The sequence below is a fragment of the Pinus tabuliformis genome, chromosome 6, assembly GCF_031772625.1.
Source record: "Pinus tabuliformis cultivar Carrire ecotype Pingquan chromosome 6, CPIR1, whole genome shotgun sequence".
NCBI lineage: Eukaryota > Viridiplantae > Streptophyta > Pinopsida > Pinales > Pinaceae > Pinus > Pinus tabuliformis.
This window is the reverse complement of record NC_142292.1, coordinates 94,966,972-94,989,695: the sequence shown is the minus strand read 5'-3', so window position 1 is coordinate 94,989,695 and position 22,724 is coordinate 94,966,972. Positions and strand designations below refer to the sequence as shown.

The window sequence follows — 22,724 nt, the reverse complement described above, 5'->3', positions numbered from 1 at the left end:
TTTAAAATTTCCTCCCTTCTTTCCTCCTGTTGTTTTATAGTTAAATCTTCTTCTAGGAAAAAAGAGAACCCCTCAAGAGATGTTTCTTGCTTAGAATGATATCTTATCATGCAAGCCAGGCATAATGACTTTTATGGGCTTGGCTCTCTCCCCACTAAACTTACCCACCCTCCATTCTTGGCATATTTGTCCTTGCCATAGCAACTTGTCTTTCAAGAAGTGCCTTGCAAGGTCAAGAGTACATTCATTTTTCCCATAGTATTTCACCCCTTTAATAATTATGTTTGTTGCCCTATTTTGTCTTTCCTTTCCTTCACTATCTTGCATGTTGTCAACCTGAATATTTGTTTCTCCTTCCTTATTAGCAGAATGCTAATAACTTGAGCCCAAGTTTTGGAAACTTTGGTGGAATCTCCTTTTGTTTCTTCTCTTGGGTTCTCTTCATGGTCACTGCTCTATTAGGATTTCCACCTACTTGGGGTGCATTTGCTGGAGGTCTTAACAGTTGGAAGGAAGCTCCCACTTTTAAAGAACTATGGACTACGTGCAATCAAGAAGAATTGAGGATCTCTCTAGTTGCCAATCCTGAAGGAGTATCAAATGCCTACATTGCTCAACATAAAGGAAAGAAATCGAAAGGACCAAGGAAGAAAGTTGACATGTCCAAGGTAAAATGCTATCAATGTCATAAAAAGGGTCACTACATGAGTGACTGTCTCAACAATCCAAAGAATAAGAAGAGAGATAGAGATCATGCTAACATTGTTGACGAAGGAGACCCAAATAGAGTAAAACATGAAGAATCTGATATAAGGGACTTACACTATTAGGTCCTTTGTTTTTAGTCTTAGATATTCTATTTTTGTATTTCTGATGTTTAAGATTTATAGGTTTTAACATGTTTTTGTAAAAGACTTTTTCTTTTGTTTTATAAGTTTATAGGTATCCCTCAAGTTTTGGAGGCAGCCCCCAACAACTCCCAAAGAGAAGTATCACATTTCCTTTCAGTTTTTGGTTTCATATACTCATTTAGTTTTGAATATATTAATACTAATCACCATTCTCCCTCTATTGTCTTGATCAGGAAGACATCTGCTATATCCTCAAGGAGTATGGAAGAAAGCCACCCAAGATAAGGTTTGTCAAGAAACAAAGGTATGCCTTAAACTACAAAAACATTGACTTCTTTAGTAAATGTTTATTCATTTGACAATCTGTTACTAACATTGTTGTGTCTAGCTATATTGAATCATATTGATTCTTATTTTGGGTGATTCATCACTTGATAAATCTACCCCACTCCTATTCTTAACTATTTTTATAGAACCCTAGACAGGTTCTCTGGAAAACCCTAACCTAAGAGTATGCGAATGTGAACATCTGAAACCCTAAACTACTTAGGGCTATTGTGAAATGTTGTTTGAAGTTCTTGTTGATGATGTCATGATTGGGATTTTGGTATGATCATGAAATCTTAACTTGTTAGGGTTGAATGATGTTTGTTTGAGATCTCGAACCTTTGAAATTTTTGGAATAGTAGGGTTTGCTTTGCTATGTTATGAAACCCTAGATCTTTAGGGTTTGGTTGGGCCTATAAGCAAAACCTTTGTTATGTGTTTAAAGCTTGATCCTAGGAATGGAACCCTAGGTATATGTGTGTGTGTGTGTGTGTGTGTCCATTTGGTCGAAACCCTAGCTTGGTCTAGGTCAGTATATGTCTAATGTATTAATATTGCCTGACATATGATATGCTTATGCATGATAATGAATTCCTAGATATATTTGTTGACCTAGTTATTTATGGTCATAAGTCTTAGGATTTAATGTAAATCTTTGTCTGAGATTCTAGGATGATGATATCTAGAAATCTAGGGTTTTACAGTTAAACCCTAGTAGTAGCTAAATTCTCTAGTATGTGTGATATAACAATCTGAGACCTATTTATATAATTGAGATTGTGAAAATGAAATTCTAAGGATTTTGGAGTTGAACCTTAGTAAGAGTAAAAATCTCTGATGTATGATGACAATATGATGATTCGAGATTTGTGTAAATTTGAGTTTTAGTTGGGATTAATGTTTCCTTGAAAATATGAGGTTTGCAACTAACCCCAGTGGAAGCTGGTCATGTTAATGACTAAGCTGTGATTGGTTTTGATTGATTTTCTTGTATGAAATCTAGGATTTGTATGAAACCCTAGTGGAAAGTCTAACATATGAATTATGAAAGTTGTTAGATGACTTATAGATCTACATTTGTTTAAATTGTTTCTAGGGTTTTCTAGTAGGGTATGTCACACCTTTGAAAGAAACATTGAAACCCTAGATGGAATGAAAATTGTTATAAAGTAGTCTAGGGTTTATGACAAAGTCCCTAGCAAGATGTTGAAGAGTATGTGTCTCTTGTTTAAGTTTGGGTATCTAATATATGTGAAGGTTGAAATGCTTCTGTAATCCTCATATGGCTAACTTCATGCTTCTATAGTTTTGGTTGTACTTGCTATCTAAGTTGTGCACGTAAACAATCTTCAATATGGTGAAGATGTCCATTGATGTGATAAGCATGATGAGGATGATGATAACTCTGATGAAAATGGTTGGAAGCCACGAAAGATTCTCCAATGACCAAAATACAAAAAATCTCCCTAGATAAAGAGGGAGCTTGAATGAAAGAAATCTCCCTAGGATAAGAGGATGGTTGAGAATATTCTTTGTATAGGAATGATTAGATCCTCTCTGATAAAGAGGGAGTGACAAATATGATTCTCTACTTCATGTGTCATGCACTAGACCAAGACTAACAGCCATAAGTTTTAGTGAAGGCCATGAGTGAGAGAAGGAAATTGGAGAATGCCTTTTGAGATGTTGCTAAAAGAAGGAAAGCAAGATCCGATTGAAGAATATGTTGTTGCATGAGAAGTTGGAAAGGAAAGTGTATGATTGAGAATCTTCTGTCAGAGATTCGGTTGATAGTCCTAATATGAAAAGTTGAGAAGCAACATCTAGACCCCGGAGGTTTGTATTTGATTATGTACATATGAAAGTATATTAATAATTGGGGTTGTGTTTGTACAGGCGAATCTCTCAAAGGTTTTGATAGCATGCTGGTTACCAATCAGTTTAATTGGGAGAGATTGGTCATCCTTGATCTGCTAGATCAAGGAGTGTTGAGGCTTTGTGAGTGAAGCATTGTTTGGGAGGAAATTTGGTCGGCACGTTGTGTTGATGTCTTCGTCCCGAAGTTCGGAAAGATGGTGTTGATTATAGAGCTCTGTTTTTGGATACACACCTGGATCTTTGGGTTGGTGGTAAGCCTGATGGTACCTAGAGGGGCTGAAAGCTTGATTCCACCTTATTCCCACTTGGATAGATTTCCCCGGTCAAGAATCTAGTCCGTGGCATTGCGGTGCCTAAATTTTTGAGAGACCAATGGATAGATTGCCCTGGTCAGGAATCTAGTCCATGGCATTGTGGTGCCTAAAGTTCTTCATGGTTCATATAGTTGAGATCTTCCTTGTACTTGTATATGATGAATACCTCCCTAGTTAAGAAGAAGTGTTAGAAAATGTAACTAGGTTCGATCTTCATTTAATGTATTTGAGTCAACTTGTAATGTACTTGTCAAAAGAATAAAGAAAAGAAATTTTATTATTATTTTTGTGACTTATTAAAGCATGGGTTTCATGCTTGGGTCACCATGTTTTAGGTCAAATTCCCCATTGAGGACTTCTAGGATTTATTCTGAGTCAATAGAGTCATTGTACTTTTAAAGAGACCCTTCTTGGGCTTTTGAATCATGTAAAAAGGTTAAGTATTGAGTCAAATATAATTTATGTATCCTCCACATCAAGTCGGCCTAGAAGAGATCAAGTCAGCCTAAGGACACTAATTTGACCTCACATGGAGCTTATAAATACAAGCAAGTCAAATTCATTTGGAGCACACCCTCTCACAAGAACTTCGATATCTCTTGAAGCTAGAAGAAATGTGAAGTATAAATCCGGGAAGCCAAAGGAAGTGCGAGTTGGGTGGAGTCTAAGGAGAAGAAGAAAAATGAAATTTTGGTGCCTCTCTCTCTCTGTTTCGTGCCCTAGATTGGGAGATCGAAATCTTCCAATTTTTGTTGATGCTGGAAGAGAGGTCGAAGATCTGGGAGGCTAACTTGGTGTGGAGGGAAGGTTTGGTCTTTGTCCAGGATGAAAAGTCTCAAAGAATACTATTGAAAGGAAGAGAATTTTGACTGGATTTTCCCCTCGAGGGGGGTTTTTCCCTGGCATAGTACCTACATCTGGTGTTCATTGTTTTATGTGCTTTTGCTTTGGTAATTGCTTGATGAACTAAAAGAAAGAAGATATAAAGAATCATAATAACAAATCAAGAACATCACAAGTCAATATCAAGAATAAGAAAATATTTGACTTTTCAATTTTCTAACAAGGTCGAGTCTCCTAGCTAATGGGAGTCAGCAAATCTATGTAAAATACATATTTTGCTTAATAGAAGATTCAGAGCAGTGCAACAACAGCAAGGGTGGGTTTTTTCCTGGAGAAGGGTTTTCCACTAGATATCTTGTGTCTCTTGTGTGGATGTGTTTTTGATGTGTTGATTATTGTTGCTCTCATGGTTATCATGTTTTAGTTGTTTATATGGTTTATATGCATGAGATATCTAATCTGTTGTTGGTTAATATATATGATTCAGTAGAAAAGTTTAAATTGGTAAAAATTGATAATAAATCAATTATCACACTATTGATTCACCCTCCCCCACTTTTAGTAGTGTTCAAAGGTTTCCAGCAAGGTTTCGGTGATCAAAGGTTCAAATTTACCCATACCTAGCTTCTATTACGTTAGACTGTTGTTATAACTTTATCCTACATATAGAGGTGAAACTGATGTCTAAAGTTCTTATAATTGTTTATCTTTCATTTTGAAATCTTATTTGTTAAATATAGTGCTAACATTGGAAACCTTGAGGGGGAATCACCGTCATTTTATCAAGTTATTTCTTATTTCATTGCTATATATCTTTGGAAGTTGACTTTGGCATGTTATTTAATTGCATATCTCTTGCCCTAGCGAAATCATCCAAGACATCTTGCAGTCAAGCAAATAATCTCTCTCTTGGACGGTTCTCTCTTCACTTGAAATCCAAAATTCCTGCATTAATTTATCATAAAAATAGATTGGAAAGTGTTGAACAGACTTAAGTTTGTCGTTGTTCTAGCATATAATTGATTGGTATTCAAAGCACACATTGCACCATTAATTTATGCTAATTGATTATACTCTTTGTTCCCTAAAATAGCTTAAAAGTGGTTTATGTTCAAATTAGCCTTTTTGAAGTTTCATTTGTAGAGTGATAACCATTAATTTGCAAATATGAAGTTGTATGGTGTATGGACTATCTTTCATATAATATTTGGCAGATATACATTCACTAGCTCCTAACCCTCATACTTAAGTGGATGATTGGTGGTTTATGCTATTTTTCCTAATTTCTTGTCTTTTGAAGCATTTAATCACTCATTGGAATCCTTGTGCTTTATATTGTTATACATGTTTTGGATTCATTGAAGTAAATCATAAGCTTCCATGGTTATAATTTACTAAAAAAAAATTACTTTTGGTAGGTAGGAATACCCCACTTTGGTTTTTAGGGGCTGGCCTAAAGTGAAGGGGATATTCTACTCAAGTGTTAGTGGTGCAATTGCCATCTTATTGCCCCAAGTTAGCACTAGTGGTTGGACATTCCACTAAAGTGTTAATTCAGGAAATAACATTCTCCATTGAACTCTTCTATCCAAATGGGATCTCTACCATTTATGAGCAATGGTGCTTGCTCGCCACGTGACTAGTATTAAAATCACCTACTAAAATTAGTTTGGTTGATTTTAATATGTTTGAAATGTCCCTTCCTAAATGCAGAAATGGATCATTATGCAATGTATCTAATATTTTATATGCAAGTGACCATAAAGTGAAAAATATCAAGCATCTTGCATCAAGCCATGCAATTCATCTACTACCATCTATCTGACCTTCAAGTGCATCAAGCCGTGAAAATCATCTATTATCATGTATTCATATAACAAACACCTTTTAAATACAACATACCACATCCCCATACAGTCTTCCCTGAGATTGTCCCTAGGATTGTCAACTGAATCTTTATAAAAATTACACAAATCTGGTATTTCTTTATCTTCACATTCCAAAGTCTCTAATACAAGGAACACTAACTCTAGCAAAAGGTTGTAATGCCACTACCTTTTCTAGAGATATACCATTATGTTCCATGCACAGGTCCAAGTCTCTAATACAAGGAACACTAACTCTAGAAAAAGGTTGTAATGCCACTACCTTTTCTAGAGATATACCATTATGTTCCATGCACAGGTCCTCGTCTCTGAGTTTTATGCCTCATGTCTCATCTCATGTTCTAATTTATCCACTTTCCATTTATTTATTACAATCGCTTTACCTTCAGGCATGAAAGTAATTTTTCTTTCTTGTCTAGTTGTCTTTAGTTTAGTGTGAAAATTTCATCTATTGCAGCAACTGGAAATTATTCTCTTAACTGTATATTTAATTATGCAATTCATTTGCTACGAAAAACAATGAATAAAATCACAACTGCAAAATTCACCATAAAAATGTTGTGGAAAGTAAAATGTTAGAAACTAAGGAATTCTAGCACACACAAGAATTTTGACACTATTATGTTTGGACAATTGTCCCTCGAAAAACCCAACTTGGGAAAACCGGTGCAAAAGATGAGGGTTTTATTATTATTCTTCAGTAGCAAATCTGAGTACACTAATTTGGATGCCAAACTAGCAATCCAATCTGAGAGCATCACTGGCAAATTTATTGTGAGGATTTTTCCCCACCCCACAACTAATTTCAGCTCTCGAAACTAGCCCCTCAGTCACACTTCCTTCTGCGTCAGCCTCTGTGCAGTGCTTGCGGCAGGCCTTATTGTTGCTGCCTCCAGAAACTCCTGAAATCTACAGCTCTGCTTCTCTCTGGCTCTAGAACTAATTCACTGATCCTCCTGATCAGAATCTTGGCCACCATATACTAAATCAACTGCTCCTTTAGCTAGATCGAACTGCTATGTTGTTGTTGCCTACGCAATCCTTGTGCAATCCCTCTGGGAAAACTCACACTCCCTCAATCTAACTCTTCCGGCACTGGAAACCTCCACCAGAATACTACCTCACTCCTCTGCCACCTGCTACTCGATCTCTAGCTCGAATCCTCTTGCTGAATCACTCTGCTACTAGAAAATTGATCTGCCTAGATCACTGAGTGTCTGCATTTGTGTATTCTCCATCTACCCATTGACTTCTTATAATCTTCTGTTGGACCTCCAACGACGAAGATTGAAACTTAATCAAGGGCCTAGATTATTTCCCAGTTGATCTGTCTAAGTTTCTAGATGATTCACACCTTATCTCAATTAATTCTGATTAATTAACCCATTTTCCTAAGTTTAGACTTAGGAAATAATTAAAAATAGGCTAATAATCTAATTGAGATGCTTCTAGGTGGACTTTCTAGAAACAATTTCTGGGTAATGGAGAACTCATGTATTTTAGCCTCCCCACAAAGTTTCGAGACTAGAACACCTCTGATACTACAAAAACTAACACCCCGCCACAACATTCTATCTCTGTACCACCCTTTGTCACATTGTTGATGTCACTGCACAACTTTGATGCTGCATCTGTGTTGATGCTGACACTACCATACTGCTACCAACTCTGCATCTGCACTGCAACTCCCTCTAAACTGTTACTGCAACAACTTCAACTACTGCAACTAAGAAGTATCCTAAATACTTTGTCCCTGCTACTAAAACGGGTACTCCACCATACCCATTTGTTCTCTGAAATAGACAAACTTAGCTCTTCCTAGAGCTTTCATGAGTATGAATGCAACCTGCTCATTTGTGGGAACATATTGTAGCCAGACCGCTCCACGCTACACACAATCTCTGATGAAATGACACCGAATATCTATGTGTTTCGACCTGTCATGAAACATCGGATTCTCAGAGAGCTTGATGCAACTCTAACTATCGCAGTAGACACTAGTCGTCTCCAACCTCTACCTGAACAAGCTTACCAACAGCTTTTGAAGCCATAGAGCTTCGCACGTAGCTCTACTTGCTACCATATACTCTGCTTTTGTAGAGCTCAATGCTACTGACTTCTGCTTCTTGCTACATCAAGAAACTATTCCTGATCCAACGCTGAAGTAGTACCCAAAGGTACTTTTCTTGTCCGCTAAACCGCCTGCCCAATCTTCATCTGTGAACCCACATAGTCTGAATTCATTCCCGCAGGTATATCTCAACCCATACTCGATTGTTTCGCACACATACCTCAAAATGTGCCTCATTGTTGTCCAATGTACCCTCTTTGGTTCCACCATGAACTCATTGAGGGTATTGACCGTGAAGCAGATATCTGGCCTAGTGTTGACCAGATACATGAGAGAACCGATGAGTTGTCTATACAAGGTGGGGTCAACATCTTTGTCATCGAATGCATCTATTTTCTTCTAGTTGGTGATCATGGACATAGGCATGGGTCTACAATCCTGCATTCTGAATCTCTTAAGAATATCTGTAGCATATCTTCCTTGCCCAAGGAAGATCTCCCCGTCCTTTTGCCACACATCCTATCCTAGGAAATAGTGCATCAACCCTAAAGCCTTCATATCAAACTCTACTTCCAAGTTCCTCTTGCAGTCCTCTATGAGCCCTGATGACCTTGTCAGGAAGAGATCATCCACATACAATACTAGGATGACTAGCTCACCCTCTACCATCAAATAGTAAAGGTTGGGATCTGCATTAGTCTTGATGAATCCCATCTACTGCAAGTAGCTGTCAATCCAACTATACCATGCCCTGGGAGCCTGCTTGAGCCCATATAGAGCTTTCTTCATTCTGCACACATGAGTACGCCTCTCATGAGTCTCAAAACCCTCTGGTTGTTCTATGTACACCTCTTCCTCTATCAATCTGTTCAAGAATGTTGTCTTGACATCCATCTGGTGAATATGCCATCCCATCTGAGCGGTTAGGGATATAACTGACGAATAGAAGTGTATTTGGAAACAGGGGTGAAGGTTTCTTCACAAACTATCCCTTCTTTTTGTGCATACCCCTTTGCCACAAACCTGGCCTTGTACTTCTCCACGTTGATATCTACATCGTACTTGATCTTGTAGATCCATCGAGAACCTACAACTGACCTGTCCTCAAGCCTTGGTAACACCTCCCAAACATCATTTTTCATGATAGAGATGTACTCCTCTACCATGGCATTTACCCACACTTGATGTTGTGCGGATTCCTGAAAGTTGAAAGGTTCTGCAACCTGAGCCACCAATGCTTGATACCTGTCAGGTTGTCTGCGCTCTCTCTTGTTCATTCTAGGAGCTCCAACGAACTCCTTTGCATCTCTCAATGTCTGACGAACTTCTCTGCTAGTTCGACCACTAGTGGTGGGAGGTTCAACCAGCTCCTCCTCGTCCTGCCTTTGTTGCTTCGTCTCCTGAGATCTCATTGGATCCCCTGCACCTGGAAATGCTAGTACTAGTCATTGTATTGGATCCTGTGACTGTCTCTCTGGTCACTGGTGGTCCCACTGGCTAACACCTATGGTTGCCCTTGTTGCTAGACCAACGGAGCTTCAACTGGCTAATTCTAATCACTTGCAGGCATCTCACGAGATCTCTTGAAAGCTCAATCTTCCATGAACTTTACGTCTCGTCTCACTACAATCTTTATATTGCTAGGAATGTAGATCTTGTATGCCTTGGAGGTTTCGCTATACCCAATGAGAAACCCCATATATACAGTCTGATCCAATTTGGTGCGCCTCTCTTCTAGCACATGGTAATAAGCAATGCTGCTAAAGATCCTGAAGTGACTAACTTCTGGCTTCTTCCCTGTGAAGACCCCTTTTTGGCATTTTCTTCCCCAATGCTCTAAGAGGAGTCTTATTCTGTATATACACTGTTATGTTACATGCCTCTGCCCATAGAAACCTGGGAAAATCTTTATCATATAACATTTCTTTTGCAGCCCCAACTATAGTTCTGTTTTTCCGCTCCACTACCCCATTTTGTTGTGGATTGTAAGGAGCAGTCAACTCTCTTCTAATGCCTTCCTTTGCACAAAAATATGTCAAGTCTTTATCAATATGCTCTCCACCATTATCTGAGCGAAGCACCTTGATCTTCTTCCTTGTCGCATTCTCCACAAAAGCCTTAAACTCCCTGAAACGATCGAAGACCTCATCCTTGTTCTTCAAGAAGTAGATCCAAATTTTCCTGGAATGGTCATCAATAAATGTGACAAAGTATTTGACCCCACTGAGAGCTCTAGTGGACATCAGGCCACAAATATATAAATGTATAAGTCCTAACGCGCCATCTGCTTTATTGTCACTTCTTGGGAATGTTGCCTTAGCATACTTCCCAAGCACGCATGCTCTGCACACATCATCGTGTTCCGTGCCAAGCTCTAGAACCCATGTTACTGTCTCCCTAAGCATCTTGAGTGCTCCATAGTGTAGATGTCCCATTCTTCTATGCCATAGCTCATTCAATTCCTTCCCATTGTTACTTTCATTGCCTATTAGTGCCATTGGAGAGTCGAGCTGCAACTTGTTGCTTTGAACTCCAATCTGTCTCACCCTCTTCCAGCTCGAGTGTTTGACAAACACCTTCTTCCCTATGAAGTGGATATCATATCCCTTATCCTATAACTGGGATACTGAAATCAGGTTCATACCCAATCCTGGCACATGCAGTACATTTGTAGCACTGGTACTTGCTCCTAACTCCCTCTGAAAATTGATGGTACCTCTCCCCACTGGAGTACACTTTGTTATGTTTCCCATCGTAATCTGGAAGTCCATCTGCTCTTCATTGTAGCTAGAGAAATATTCTCTAACCCCTATCATGTGAGTTAATGCTCCACTGTCTATATACCAGACACCCTGTGAAGTTGAGAAATATAGGCAAGCAAATTCGTCCTCTAACCTGGAAGACAAATTTGAAGCCCCCTGAATGTCAATTTGTTCCATGGTCATACTGAAAAATTTACTGAAGACAAATCAGTGTGCTATTCCTCTTCCACCCATCACTGGTTTTGCTCTAGCAATTGTTGTAAAACCCTCTACGCTCAAACAAGGAATCTTCTCAGCGAAAATAAATGAGTTGTTGCTCCCTTTGCCTGCTAGAATCACTGAATCTGGCAAGTCGATTTTTTCTGCCAACCATCACTGAAAAACCAATCTGCCCAGAAATTTCGAACTACCTGGCTTAGGCTTTACATAGCCCCAGAAACTTTTGGCCTGTTGCTCCCCTTGAACAGCGAAATTCTCTTCTTCCACCTCTAGGCTTCCCTGTCTGATCAATCACGCTTCGATATTTTTACCGCTCAAACTAGCAAGGGACCTAAAGGGGATCCCTAAAGGGAAAATGCTAGACCAAGGGCAACAAATGGAGACTTAGACCACTGTCACCTCAGCGAAGGCTCCCTACTATTTGCGGACTTTCACCGATGGGAGGAGGCCCAGTATATTATGGAGTCATCAATGAAGGATAAATCAATGAGTGGATGTGGAATGACCCAAATGATCCCTTTCCAAAAGAGGTTGAAGGATAGAACTTGCTTGCTTTCTAGGCAAGGTACAATGTCTTCTAGGAAAAGGATGGGAGGATTTGAGGGTTAGATTTTGGGAGATATGATTTGTGAAAGAGTTTCACAATCCCTAAAATCCTTATCGAAATTGGTATCCCGAATGGTTCTTGAAGAATCGTCTTTTCAAAGGAACGAAACCACACGAGACCAGGTGGACCCAGCCTAGGTTAGGAGTTAAGAGTTTAGAAACCAATGATGTTCTTAACCTAGAGAAGGAGGGGGAAAGGATCAAAGAAAGAAATTTCACTTAAAGGTGTTGAATTGATCCTATGAGACAGTAGCCTTGGGGATACTAGAGCAAAGTTTGATATTGGAGCTAAGGCTTGGATTTTCTCACAACTTCAATGTCGAAATGGCTTCAAAATTGCAGTTAGTCTTGAGGAGACACCAGCGCAAGAGAGGCTAGGAGATTGAACATTTTGAAAGGCCATTTTGTCGGGAAATGATGCCCTAAGTGACCCAACTTGGATAGACCCAGGAAAAGGTGAAAAATAGTTGATTTTAGGTGACCACCTCTTGGTAGATCAGTGCCTTAGTCTTGGGAGAACGGAGTCTACGATAAACATGAATGAGGATCTTTGGTTCTTAGTCAAGGAAGCCTCAAGACTGCTTCGCTAGCCTTCTAGGTCAAATAGAAGCAATCTTGCAGCTTTTATACTTCGATGTGCAAAAAGTGATGGCTTATCAAGATGAATTCGTTGATAGAATTATCCCTGGGAGATTTCATTCAAATTAAATGGCCCATACATTGTGAGATGCTATATATAAACAAAATTCCACAACTTAAGCAGGAAATGCACACAACAATTAATCCTAAAAATAGCGAAAATCCCAATCCAATGTGTATGACAAAGTAAAACAAGAATAGCATTAAAAGCATATACTTACATGTAATAGAACATATCCAACCATCCACAATTTGACAATAGCGAAGCTCCAAAATAAGATAAACCAAATCCACACATCAAAATTCATCTATAAATCTCCAATTCATCCTCCAAGAAAAAGTGTGAAATTCTCAAGAGAGAGAAGAGATCCAATCCAAAGTGATGATGAACAAATGAACTCATCTCATACACTAACGAGGAGTTTGAATTAGACTCCTTAGCCTACATAAGCCCCAAAAATAATATAATGTTCTAATAATCTAACTTTTGGTGACAAGCCCACCAAACTAGCTCACAAATGAAAGAATAAGCCTCTCAAGAGATCAAATAATAATCCATGCATTCTAAGAGGCCTGATGAGGCCCATGGGTGCCATAATGAAGAGTAAGACCCTCAAAAGTGATGGAGAAGGGGTTGGCCCCTTGTTCTCCAAACAATAAACCTGTGGTGCTCCTAATGGGTGTGGGGGCACAATAATAACCCCATGGGTCTCCAAATGAATCAAGGATGCCTGTAGATCATCTACAAGGGCTCTGACGTTGGTGTAGGGGATGCCACATCGTCCTACAAGTCCTGGGTCAAATGCTAAGTGCATGGTACATTTATGGGGTTGGTTGGGCAAAGGTGAATTAAGTGCATCTTCCTCTTCCAATGGGAGTGTCTCGAGCATCTCTAACCATCCTATGGGATACATGGAGTGTTTTCTACAATTGTGGAGACCTGTGGCTCTCAACGCACACCCTACATGTGTCAAGGTAGCCCTCTGGAGGATTAGGACCCTGTATAGGGAGACCAAACCCAAGATAGAGACCATCTGCAATCCTACATAAGATCCAATGCGTCCCCTAGCCTTCCAGTATAACAAGTCATTAAGGAAATCGAGTAAATGAGCTTACCGACCATGGACCACAGGTGGGGACTTCATAATGGCTTGCCCTTCCATAATGGACTTTGGGATGTGCCAATGTCTCCTAAACTCCAAATGGGGTTAACCAAGTATCCTATTAGGTGGTTTCTACTTCTAAAGGGGATAATATATTCAAGGTACACCCTTCAAAGGTGGTGGCATGTGACAGATAGGTGAATGGAGTAGGGGATGAGAAAGGGGCAACCTTGGGTCACATGTTAGGGTACAAGGGTAGCTAACAAGAGGGAAGCCCACACTTGGGTTTATAATGTATAGGAGGAAGCAATCGTGGTACATGAGGTGCCTCGACCTTGATTTTTCCACCCTTCATTATATTCCTTTTGTCTTTTTACGATTTTCTTTGATTAACTGCTCGAGGCTCAAGGGGTAAGAGCATGATGCATAAGATATAGCAGCGAATACCCCTTTTTAAAGGTAGGGCGGTTCATTGCCCACCAGAGGTTGGGACAATCATGCGTTCCTATGTGATGAAGGAGGCTCATAGAACCTGTAGGAACCAGGGTGATGGCCATGATGATGGGGTAGAGCTCATGTATTGGCTTTTTCCCACGTGTTAAATGTGTTTGTCCCGGCCATCTTTTGCATTTTGTGGTACATTTTCCTATTGAATGTGGCCAAATATGCTTTTGTCTTTCTTTTTAGCTACATCAACCTCTGGGGCGTCATTCCAAGCCTAATCTAAGGTGTGGGCGAGGGGAAGGGGCGAGCTAACCCTATGTGGACCCAGGTGCAAAAAATGATGAATGGGGCAATAATGAGTGGAAAGAGGGTAATATAAGTGGATAAGGGAGCGGGACCAGCAACAAAAATCGAGGTTTCCCATGAAATACCATCCCCAAAGCCAAATCGTCAGTAAAAGAGATCCCATGGGACTAGAATGCAAGTTTAATATCCAAAACGGGTCTAGGGGACAAGGGCACAGACCAAAACCATTCTTTCTATCGAATCCGCCCATTAATCCATGCCCAGAAGTGTCCATGATAAGCAAACTACAATACTCAATTATCAAATAACAAGGCATACCTTTAGGTTCGAGAGGCCCACCTTCAAACATACGATCATGGCAGATGGGCAAGGGACCACATGGTTGGCTCAGGTGGCGAAGAAATGGCACAATGAGCTAGCAGGTGGCTGCAAGGGGCTGTCCGCTACCGACTGGGGACCATCTTGGAGAAAAAATTTCTCTTAGGGATATCACCCACAAAATGGTGGGTAACAAATACCATGTGAAAATTTCATCTATTGTAGCAATTCAAAATCATTCTCCTAACTATAAATTTAATAATGAAATTTATTTGCTACAGCAAAAAATGAATAAAATCACAACTGCAATTTTCACCATAAAAACGTTGCAGAAAATAAAATATTGGAAACTGAGGAATTCTAGTGCACACAAGAATTTTGACACTGTTATTTTTGGACAATTATCCCAGGAAAAACACAACTTGGGAAAACCGGTGCAACAGATGAGGGTTTTATTATTATTCTTTAGCGACAAATGTGAGCACAATAATTTGGATGTCAAACTGGCAATCCATCGTGAGAGAATCACTGGAAAAATTATGGTAATGATTTTTCCTCACCCCATAGTTGATTTCAGCTCTTGAAACTGGCCCTTCAGCAATTCGCACTTCCTTCTGCGTCAACCTCTGTGCAGTGCTTGTGCAGGCCTTGCTGCTGCGGCCTCCGCAAACTCCTGAAATCTACAACTCTACTTCTCTAGGGTTCTAGAAATGATTCGCTGGTCCTCTTGATCAAAATATCGGCCACCAGTTACTGAATTGACTGTTCCTTTAGCTAGATCGAACTGCTTTGTTGCTGCTACCTATGCAGTCCCTCTAGGCAAACTCGTACTCCCTCAATCTGACTCTTCCGGCAATGGAAACCTCCACTAGAATACTGCCTCACTCCTCTACCACCTGCTACTCGATCTCTGACTCGAATTCTACTAGTGAATCACTCTGCTACTGGAAAATTGATCTGCCTAAATCATTGAGTGTCTGCACTTGTGTATTCTCCATCTAACCATTGACTGCTTCTTATAATCTTCTTTTGGACCTCCAACGGCCAAGATTGAAACTTAATCAAAGGCCCAAATTATTTCCCAGTCGATCCGTGTGAGTTTCTAGATGATTCACACCTTATCTCAATTAATTCTGATTAATTAATCCATTTTCCTAATAATCTAATTGAGACACTTCTAGGTGGAATTTTCAGAAACGATTTATGGGTTATGGAGAACTCATGTGTTTTAACCTCCCCACAAAGTTTCAAGACTAGAACACCTATGATGCTACATTAACTAACATTTATATCATCCTTCCCTTTTATAAACGGTTTCCTCATTAGCTCTAATCTAACAAAATCCTTTCACTGCTCTCTTTAGTTTAGCCCATCCTTCCTTTTTATAAACTATTTCCTCACTAGTTCTACATCTAACCAAGTCATTTCACTTTTGGATGTTGTATACATCTAAATTCCTATGCCCATGACAATGCATCCCAAAATTTCATAACCACGTGACCTGGTTTCTCTCTTTTCCACAGAATTTGAAATAAATCAAATCTGATTGCATGGTGTGTCTAAGTATTCACTAGTCACTTGAAAGATATCCTCTGTCTTCTTTGATCCCAAGAATCGATAGGTTTAAGGTCCTTTGCTGTCGATATTGTTCCTATCATGTAACATTAGTGATTATTTCTTCCATATTCTTGTTCTTCTCTTGCAATTCATCCTCCTCTCCCTTGATTCTTTCTCTGATTTTATTTTCTCAACAGTTATATTGCCAAACCCTATTAATCAATGAAAATATGTCAGTGATTTCCTTGGATCAATTAAAAGCAAGCAAATACAAACAAGCCAATACATCACGTACAACATCCCAAGGATTCAAACCCGATAATAATGAAATCATGTAATGGTTGAATTTCTGCCAAAAAAATATAGCATTTTACTTATGGTACTTTACTCGGAAATATAGTTCAAGAAGATCCTCTTGTATCAAGAAGGAAGATAAAAAGAAATAAAACAAACTAATTTTCATGGATCAACAAATAACAATCAATACAATTATTTTTTGCTATGTGCCCGTGACCTAGCCTGCACCTCTGCCTTTCGCGCTGCCTCCTGCAGCAGCCCTGCCTGGCAGCCTGCTGCTGTCAGGCTGCCTCCCTTCCCTCTAGCTTCCTTTTGGCTAGATCCTATCGCGCTGATCTCTGCTCCTTGCTCCGGGCTTGGCAGCCTTCTGCTGCTGAGCTTTCCTCTGGCCAATGCCTAACCAGTCAGGGGATGACTCTCCTTCTCTGAATGAAGAATCCAACCATGAAGCAGCCTTTGCCTCCTTAATAGCAGATCATGGAGCTCCAAAAACCAGGCCAGTTGCAAGTAAATTTGTCAAAAAACTAGATGACATTCCTGAGATATCTTTACCTCCAACTCTACCTCGAAAAGCAGCCATTTCTCTGGCCGAACGGGGACTGGTTGGGCAGTTCACAAGTCTGTGGCCCTCCCCCAGAGCAGTTCAAAAATGGGTGGAGAGAAACTGGAGTGCCAACATACAAGGGAAAATCGCAATCAGGTTTTGTGGAAGGGGATACTATACATTTTTATTTGAATCTAAAGAAGACAGGAACCTTATTTTCAGGAACGGACCATACTTCATGGATTCGAAAAGCCTATATCTGAATAGGTAATCTGCGAACTTTGATACGGAGATGGACATACAAACGCAGTGCCGGTCTGGGTCAGGTTTCCGCATCTCCCTCTTCATTGCTGGGGGACGAATCAGTCAAAGCTATAGGGAACGCGGTGGGTAAGTATATTGATAGATGTGAACCAAAAGACAACATGCACGCTTGTGCCAGGATCTGTGTGGAAGTAGATCTGGGAAAAGGGCTTCCGGAGGCAATCAAACTCAAGGTGGATCAGTGGATGCACATCCAGCAGCTGGACTATGAACAAATCCCCTTCAAATGCAAGGTATGTCACGAGTATGGTCATTTTGCAAATAGGTGTAGCAAACTTAAGGATGTGGAGACGATTGAGACTGCTGAAACCCATGAAAACAACTGGGAACAAGTGAAAAGCAAGAAAACTAGTAATAAAAAAACTACTCAGAACCCTCCTCAAGCACATGGACATACTGCTACTTCCTCAAACCCCCTCTTCAACCCTGCTCCTCCAGTCGAACCGTCTTCTAATCCCTTTGAACTCCTAGATGAAGATCCCCCATCTCCTCGTTCCCCTCCCCAGCTCATTGTTACTACCAGTGCTTCCTCCCCACCCTCCATTGATAGAATCCTCACTAGAAACAAAGTCAAAGAAACATCCAATGCTCTGGAACAGCCCAAAAAAGCCAGGAGGAAAACCAACAAGGAACTTAGAGATGAGGCCGCAGCAAAGGATATGGCTATCGGAACTCAACAGCCAATGGACACTTTCCTTGGCAAACAAAAAGGGAGTGGGGAGAAAACGCAGCCGAAGGACAAGGCTGGGAACCACCATAAACCAAGTAAATAATGATCTTGGTCTCTTGGAACAGTAGGGGGTTGGGTTCTGCCTTAAAACTCAACGCAACAAGAGATCTAATAAAGCAAGAATAGTCGGATATATTAATGATCCAAGAGACCAAAATCAATAACCGAGAGTTTCAAACCTTGATAGCAACTCAAAAAAATTACGAAGGAATAGCAACAGACTCAAACGGGGCCTCAGGAGGCATTGGTACGTTGTGGAATAAATGGAACTAGAAAATTATCAGCCAAAAACTCAACAGCAGCTGGATCAGGACAGATCTAACAAAGAAGAACACAAACATCAAATATACGGTCATAAATATCTACTCACCAAATCACTATAGAGACAAAGCCTTATGTTGGGAGTCTCTAAAAGAAGAGATACAAGATGTTCAGATAGACAATCTAGTCATGGGAGGGGATCTAAATCTGATTCGGAATATAGAGGAAAAGCTGGGAGGCAGATTCATAGGAGATCCGTCAAGAGCAGTCTTGGAGGATATTATTGTTGAACATAAGTTGCTTGATATCCATCCCAGCAACGGAAAATTCACATGGAGCAACAAAAGAACCGGTGCTCAAAACATAAAGGAAAGGCTTGACAGAATCTTGATTCAGGAGGATATAGCAGCAAGTTTTACATCCATCAAGAGCAAAATCGTGCATGCCTCGACATCCGATCATAAGCCGGTTGTGCTCACCCTGGACAAGTGGGAAAATCAAGGTCCGATCCCATTCAAGTATAGCAAAATTTGGGACAACAACGATAGCTTCAGGAATTTAATAAAAACAAGTTGGGACGCAGAGGTGTTGGGCTCCCCACAGTATGTATGGGAGACCAAGCTCAAAAATGTGAGAGAAAAAATAAAAACGTGGGCCAGAGAAGAAGCTTTCAGGGACAAGAAATGAAAATCAGAGTTGCAAGACAAGCTGGAAAAGTGGAACAAAGAAAAAGAAAGCCAGCAAGTTACTGAACAAGACAAAGCCCAAGAAACAGAAATGTTTGTGGCCCTCTACCAGCAAAATAGAAATGAAGAGGAGGAACTTAGACAAAAGTCCAGATGTCTTTGGATCCAAGCAGGGGACAAGAATACTGCCTTTTTCCACAACAACCTCAAGATTCGGCAACCAAATTGACAAAATCCAAGTGGAAGGGCAGGAAATCAAGGGGAGAGAGGAAATAAAAGAAGCAGCGTTTAATCACTTTAAAAACCTCCTCACAGCTGGGGAGCTGCAAGTGGATAGCGCTGATTTTCTCCAGCAAATTAGCAGCAAAGTTAGTGAACAGCAAAACAGTGAGCTCGAGAAGGAGGTAACAACAAAAGAAATAAGGGAAGTTGTTTGGAGCATGCATCCGGAAAAAGCTCCAGGCCCCGATGGATTCACCATCGCCTTCTACAAGTGCCATTGGGAGACAATTAAAAAAGATCTGGTACGTATGATTAAGAATGTCTTCAAAAAACACAAAGTGGGGGAAAACACAAAAACTTCTCACTTGGCCCTCATCCCCAAAGAGCCAAATCCTGTCTCCTTTGACAAATTCAGGCCAATTTCTCTCTGTAACTCCTCATATAAAATCATCACCAAGATTTTGGCAAACCGACTAAAAAAATCCTTCCTTGTATCATTTCGGAAAACCAAGGGGGCTTCGTCCCAAAAAGGCAAATAACTGACAATGTAATCCTCATTCAAGAAGCCATCCACAGCAGCATCCAAAACAATGAAAAAGGTATGGTTATAAAGTTGGATATGGCTAACGCTTTTGACCGTGTTTGTCATCACTTTCTTGTTGCAGCTCTTCAAAAGTTTGGCATTTCAAACAAGTTTATTAGGATCATCGAAGCATGCATCTCCAACCCATGGATTGCAACTTTGATTAATGGAAGGCCCAGTAGATACTTTCGCAGTACTAGAGGACTGAGGCAAGGATGCCCGCTCTCCCCATTTCTTTACATCATAATGGCAGAAACGCTTAGCATACAGCTGGAAAATCAGCGAATGAGAAGGGAGATTACTGGCATTAGAATTGCTCGAGGTGTTAAAGAAATTAATCACTCTCTCTTCGCTGACGACACCCTCTTGATTGGGGGCGCATCTAGTATAATTGCTAGAAGGTTCAAAAAGGTGTTAGATGACTTCCTAGCTGCCTCTGGAGGTCTTTTGAACAATAAAAAATGCAGAATATACACCTGGAATGTGCCAAATAACATCATGCAAAGGATATCCCAAATACTGGAAATTCCAGTACAGCAAAAATGGAGCCATTTTATATATTTGGGGTTACCATTGGCCAAAGAAGGGATTAAGACAGAGACCTGGAATAAACAAATCGAGAAAGTAAGAGGGAAAATCCAAAGCTGGGGGATGATGTGGTTAAACTTGGCTGGTAGAACCATCTTAATCAAAGCTCTCCTTTCGGCTTTGCCAATCTATCAGTTCGCTTTAACTTTGGCTCCAACTAGCATTCATAAGCAAATGGAGCTTATAATCAGAGGCTTCCTTTGGCGGGGGGGAGACAGGACTCCAAAAAGTTCAGTTTGGTTCGGTGGGATCAAGTGACTCTTCCCTTCGAATATGGAGGGATCTCCATCCGCCTCCCAAACATAACAAACAAAGCTCTTGGAATTAAACTAGTCTGGCGCATGCTAATTGGGCAGGATCAGTGGTGGGGAGAAGCCTTGGCCAGGAAATATCTCAATGGGCAGAGGTCCTCGCTGATTAATGGGCTGATCCCGGATCGTCCTTGTACCCAAATCTGGAGGCTTATTAAAAAAACCATTCCCCACATCAAAGATCAATTCTCAAGAAATCCTGGAAATGGAGAAAACACTTCCATTTGGAATGATCGAATTATGGGAGCAGCACCGTTAAAAGGACATCACAATTTGAATGATCTCCATGACTGGTTGGAGGAGAAGGGTATATCTTCCTTATCCTCCATCTCGGAGTGGGATCAAAATAGATGGACTGCTTGGAAAAAGCCTCCTATACCAAATCGCCTCTCTGATCAGTGGGAAGAATTGAAGGCCCTACTATATGGCTCAGCTCCGATAAACAAAAAGAATAAGGACAGTTATATTTGGGACCCCAGCGGAGGAATGTACACTGTCAAATCTGGTTACAACTTCCTTCGTAATTATAGCAACTATGATAATTGGAGCCTCTGGCCTGCTGTGTGGAAGAATGCTTGTCTTCCTAAAATCAAGTTTTTCGCCTAGACCCTTCTAAAAGGGAGGATTCTTACTGCTAAGAATTTGAGGAAAAAGGGCATTCATGGGCCTTCAATGTGTGTTCTTTGCCAATCAGAAGAAGAGAGCACACAACACCTCTTCTTGAACTGTCCCATTGCTAGACAGTGTTGGAAGCAAGTTATCAGCCCCCTCGAATTGAATATTGAGCCAATTGTGCAGCTGTCTCCTTTACACAAGAACTGGGCTCACAGCTACCCTTATGCTAAGCGAAACAAGGTTGCCATTATAAGTGTTTGGAAGTGTCTCCCCTCCACACTTTGCTGGCACATCTGGTTGGCAAGAAACAAGTGCATCTTCAAGGGCAAAAAACCAAGCTCAAGGACTATTCTTTCCAAAACTTGGGCCCAAATTGCAGAAATGATCAGCTCTAAAGGTATGCCACCCCCGGAACAAACCAGCTGGACTCTAGTAGAAAAGGATTGGTACAATAAGATCCCCATGGATGGCCTAGCCAGGAATTATATACCAAAGAATGTTGGAAACAAGCAAGCAAATTGGAAGCTTCGGGGTAATGAAAGGGAAATAGAGGGGTGGATCAAAAATCAAAAAAACTACATCCTCTTCTTTGATGGAGCCTCAAAGAACAACCCCGGAAGAGCTGGGGCAGGTGGGCTAATTCTGGATCAGCAAGGTGAAACAATTTCAACGTTTGAATGGGGGCTAGGGACTCTATCAAACAACAGAGCAGAGGCTTATGGTTTGCTAATGGGAACCAGCATCCTCATAAAGCTCCAAGCAAAAGATCCAATTATTATTGGAGACTCTGCTATTATAATAGCAGCAATGGATGCTGGAAGAGAATTTAAAAATCAAGCCTTGAATAAGATAAAGCAAAGAATTATAGATAATGTCAACCTACTCGGGAAAGTTGTCTACAAACATGTGTTAAGAGTCCATAACCAAGCAGCGGATGCCTTAGCCAACAAGGCGGTGGACAGAGGGGTTGGGACAGCAAGAGAAAATAATGATGTCTATGAAAAACCAATACCATAACCAGTCTTCAATGGTGATCTGGCCCATAATACAAGACTTGGGAAAAATCATCACACATTTGAAAAAAGAGGAAATCAGTACAATGCAGACTCAGAGCGAGATTATCCATCATAAGTCTGACATAAAAAACAAAGAAAATCCGTCTAGAGCAGCGCGGAAAATCTCCCCAGTTCAAAACAGTAAGCAGAGTATCCTTATGCCAAAGAAATTCCGTCCTCAAGACATGACAGAAGTTGGTAAAAGTCTCTTCAAGTGCAGGGGATCTCGTTTTGTCACGAATTGCAATGACTTCGCTGCCAGGAGGGTTCACGAGGAACTTCATATCAAATATTATAAGAAGCAGCCCGGGATCAGGTTTCCTCATAAGAAGAAATATCTCAACAGCGTTAGCAGAAGTTCTTCAGGTCGCAGTGTCTGTTACA

At 40.5% G+C, this 22,724-nt stretch overlaps 1 protein-coding gene across 1 annotated transcript; it reads left to right on the top strand.

The window, feature by feature from the left end:
* Nucleotides 1-18,469: 18,469 nt before the first annotated feature.
* Nucleotides 18,470-18,967, top strand: LOC149257427 (uncharacterized). The gene has a single exon (XM_089374146.1). It carries the CDS (start codon nucleotides 18,470-18,472, stop codon nucleotides 18,965-18,967), a length of 498 nt encoding a protein of 165 aa, XP_089230272.1.
* The last annotated feature ends 3,757 nt before the right edge of the window (nucleotides 18,968-22,724 follow it).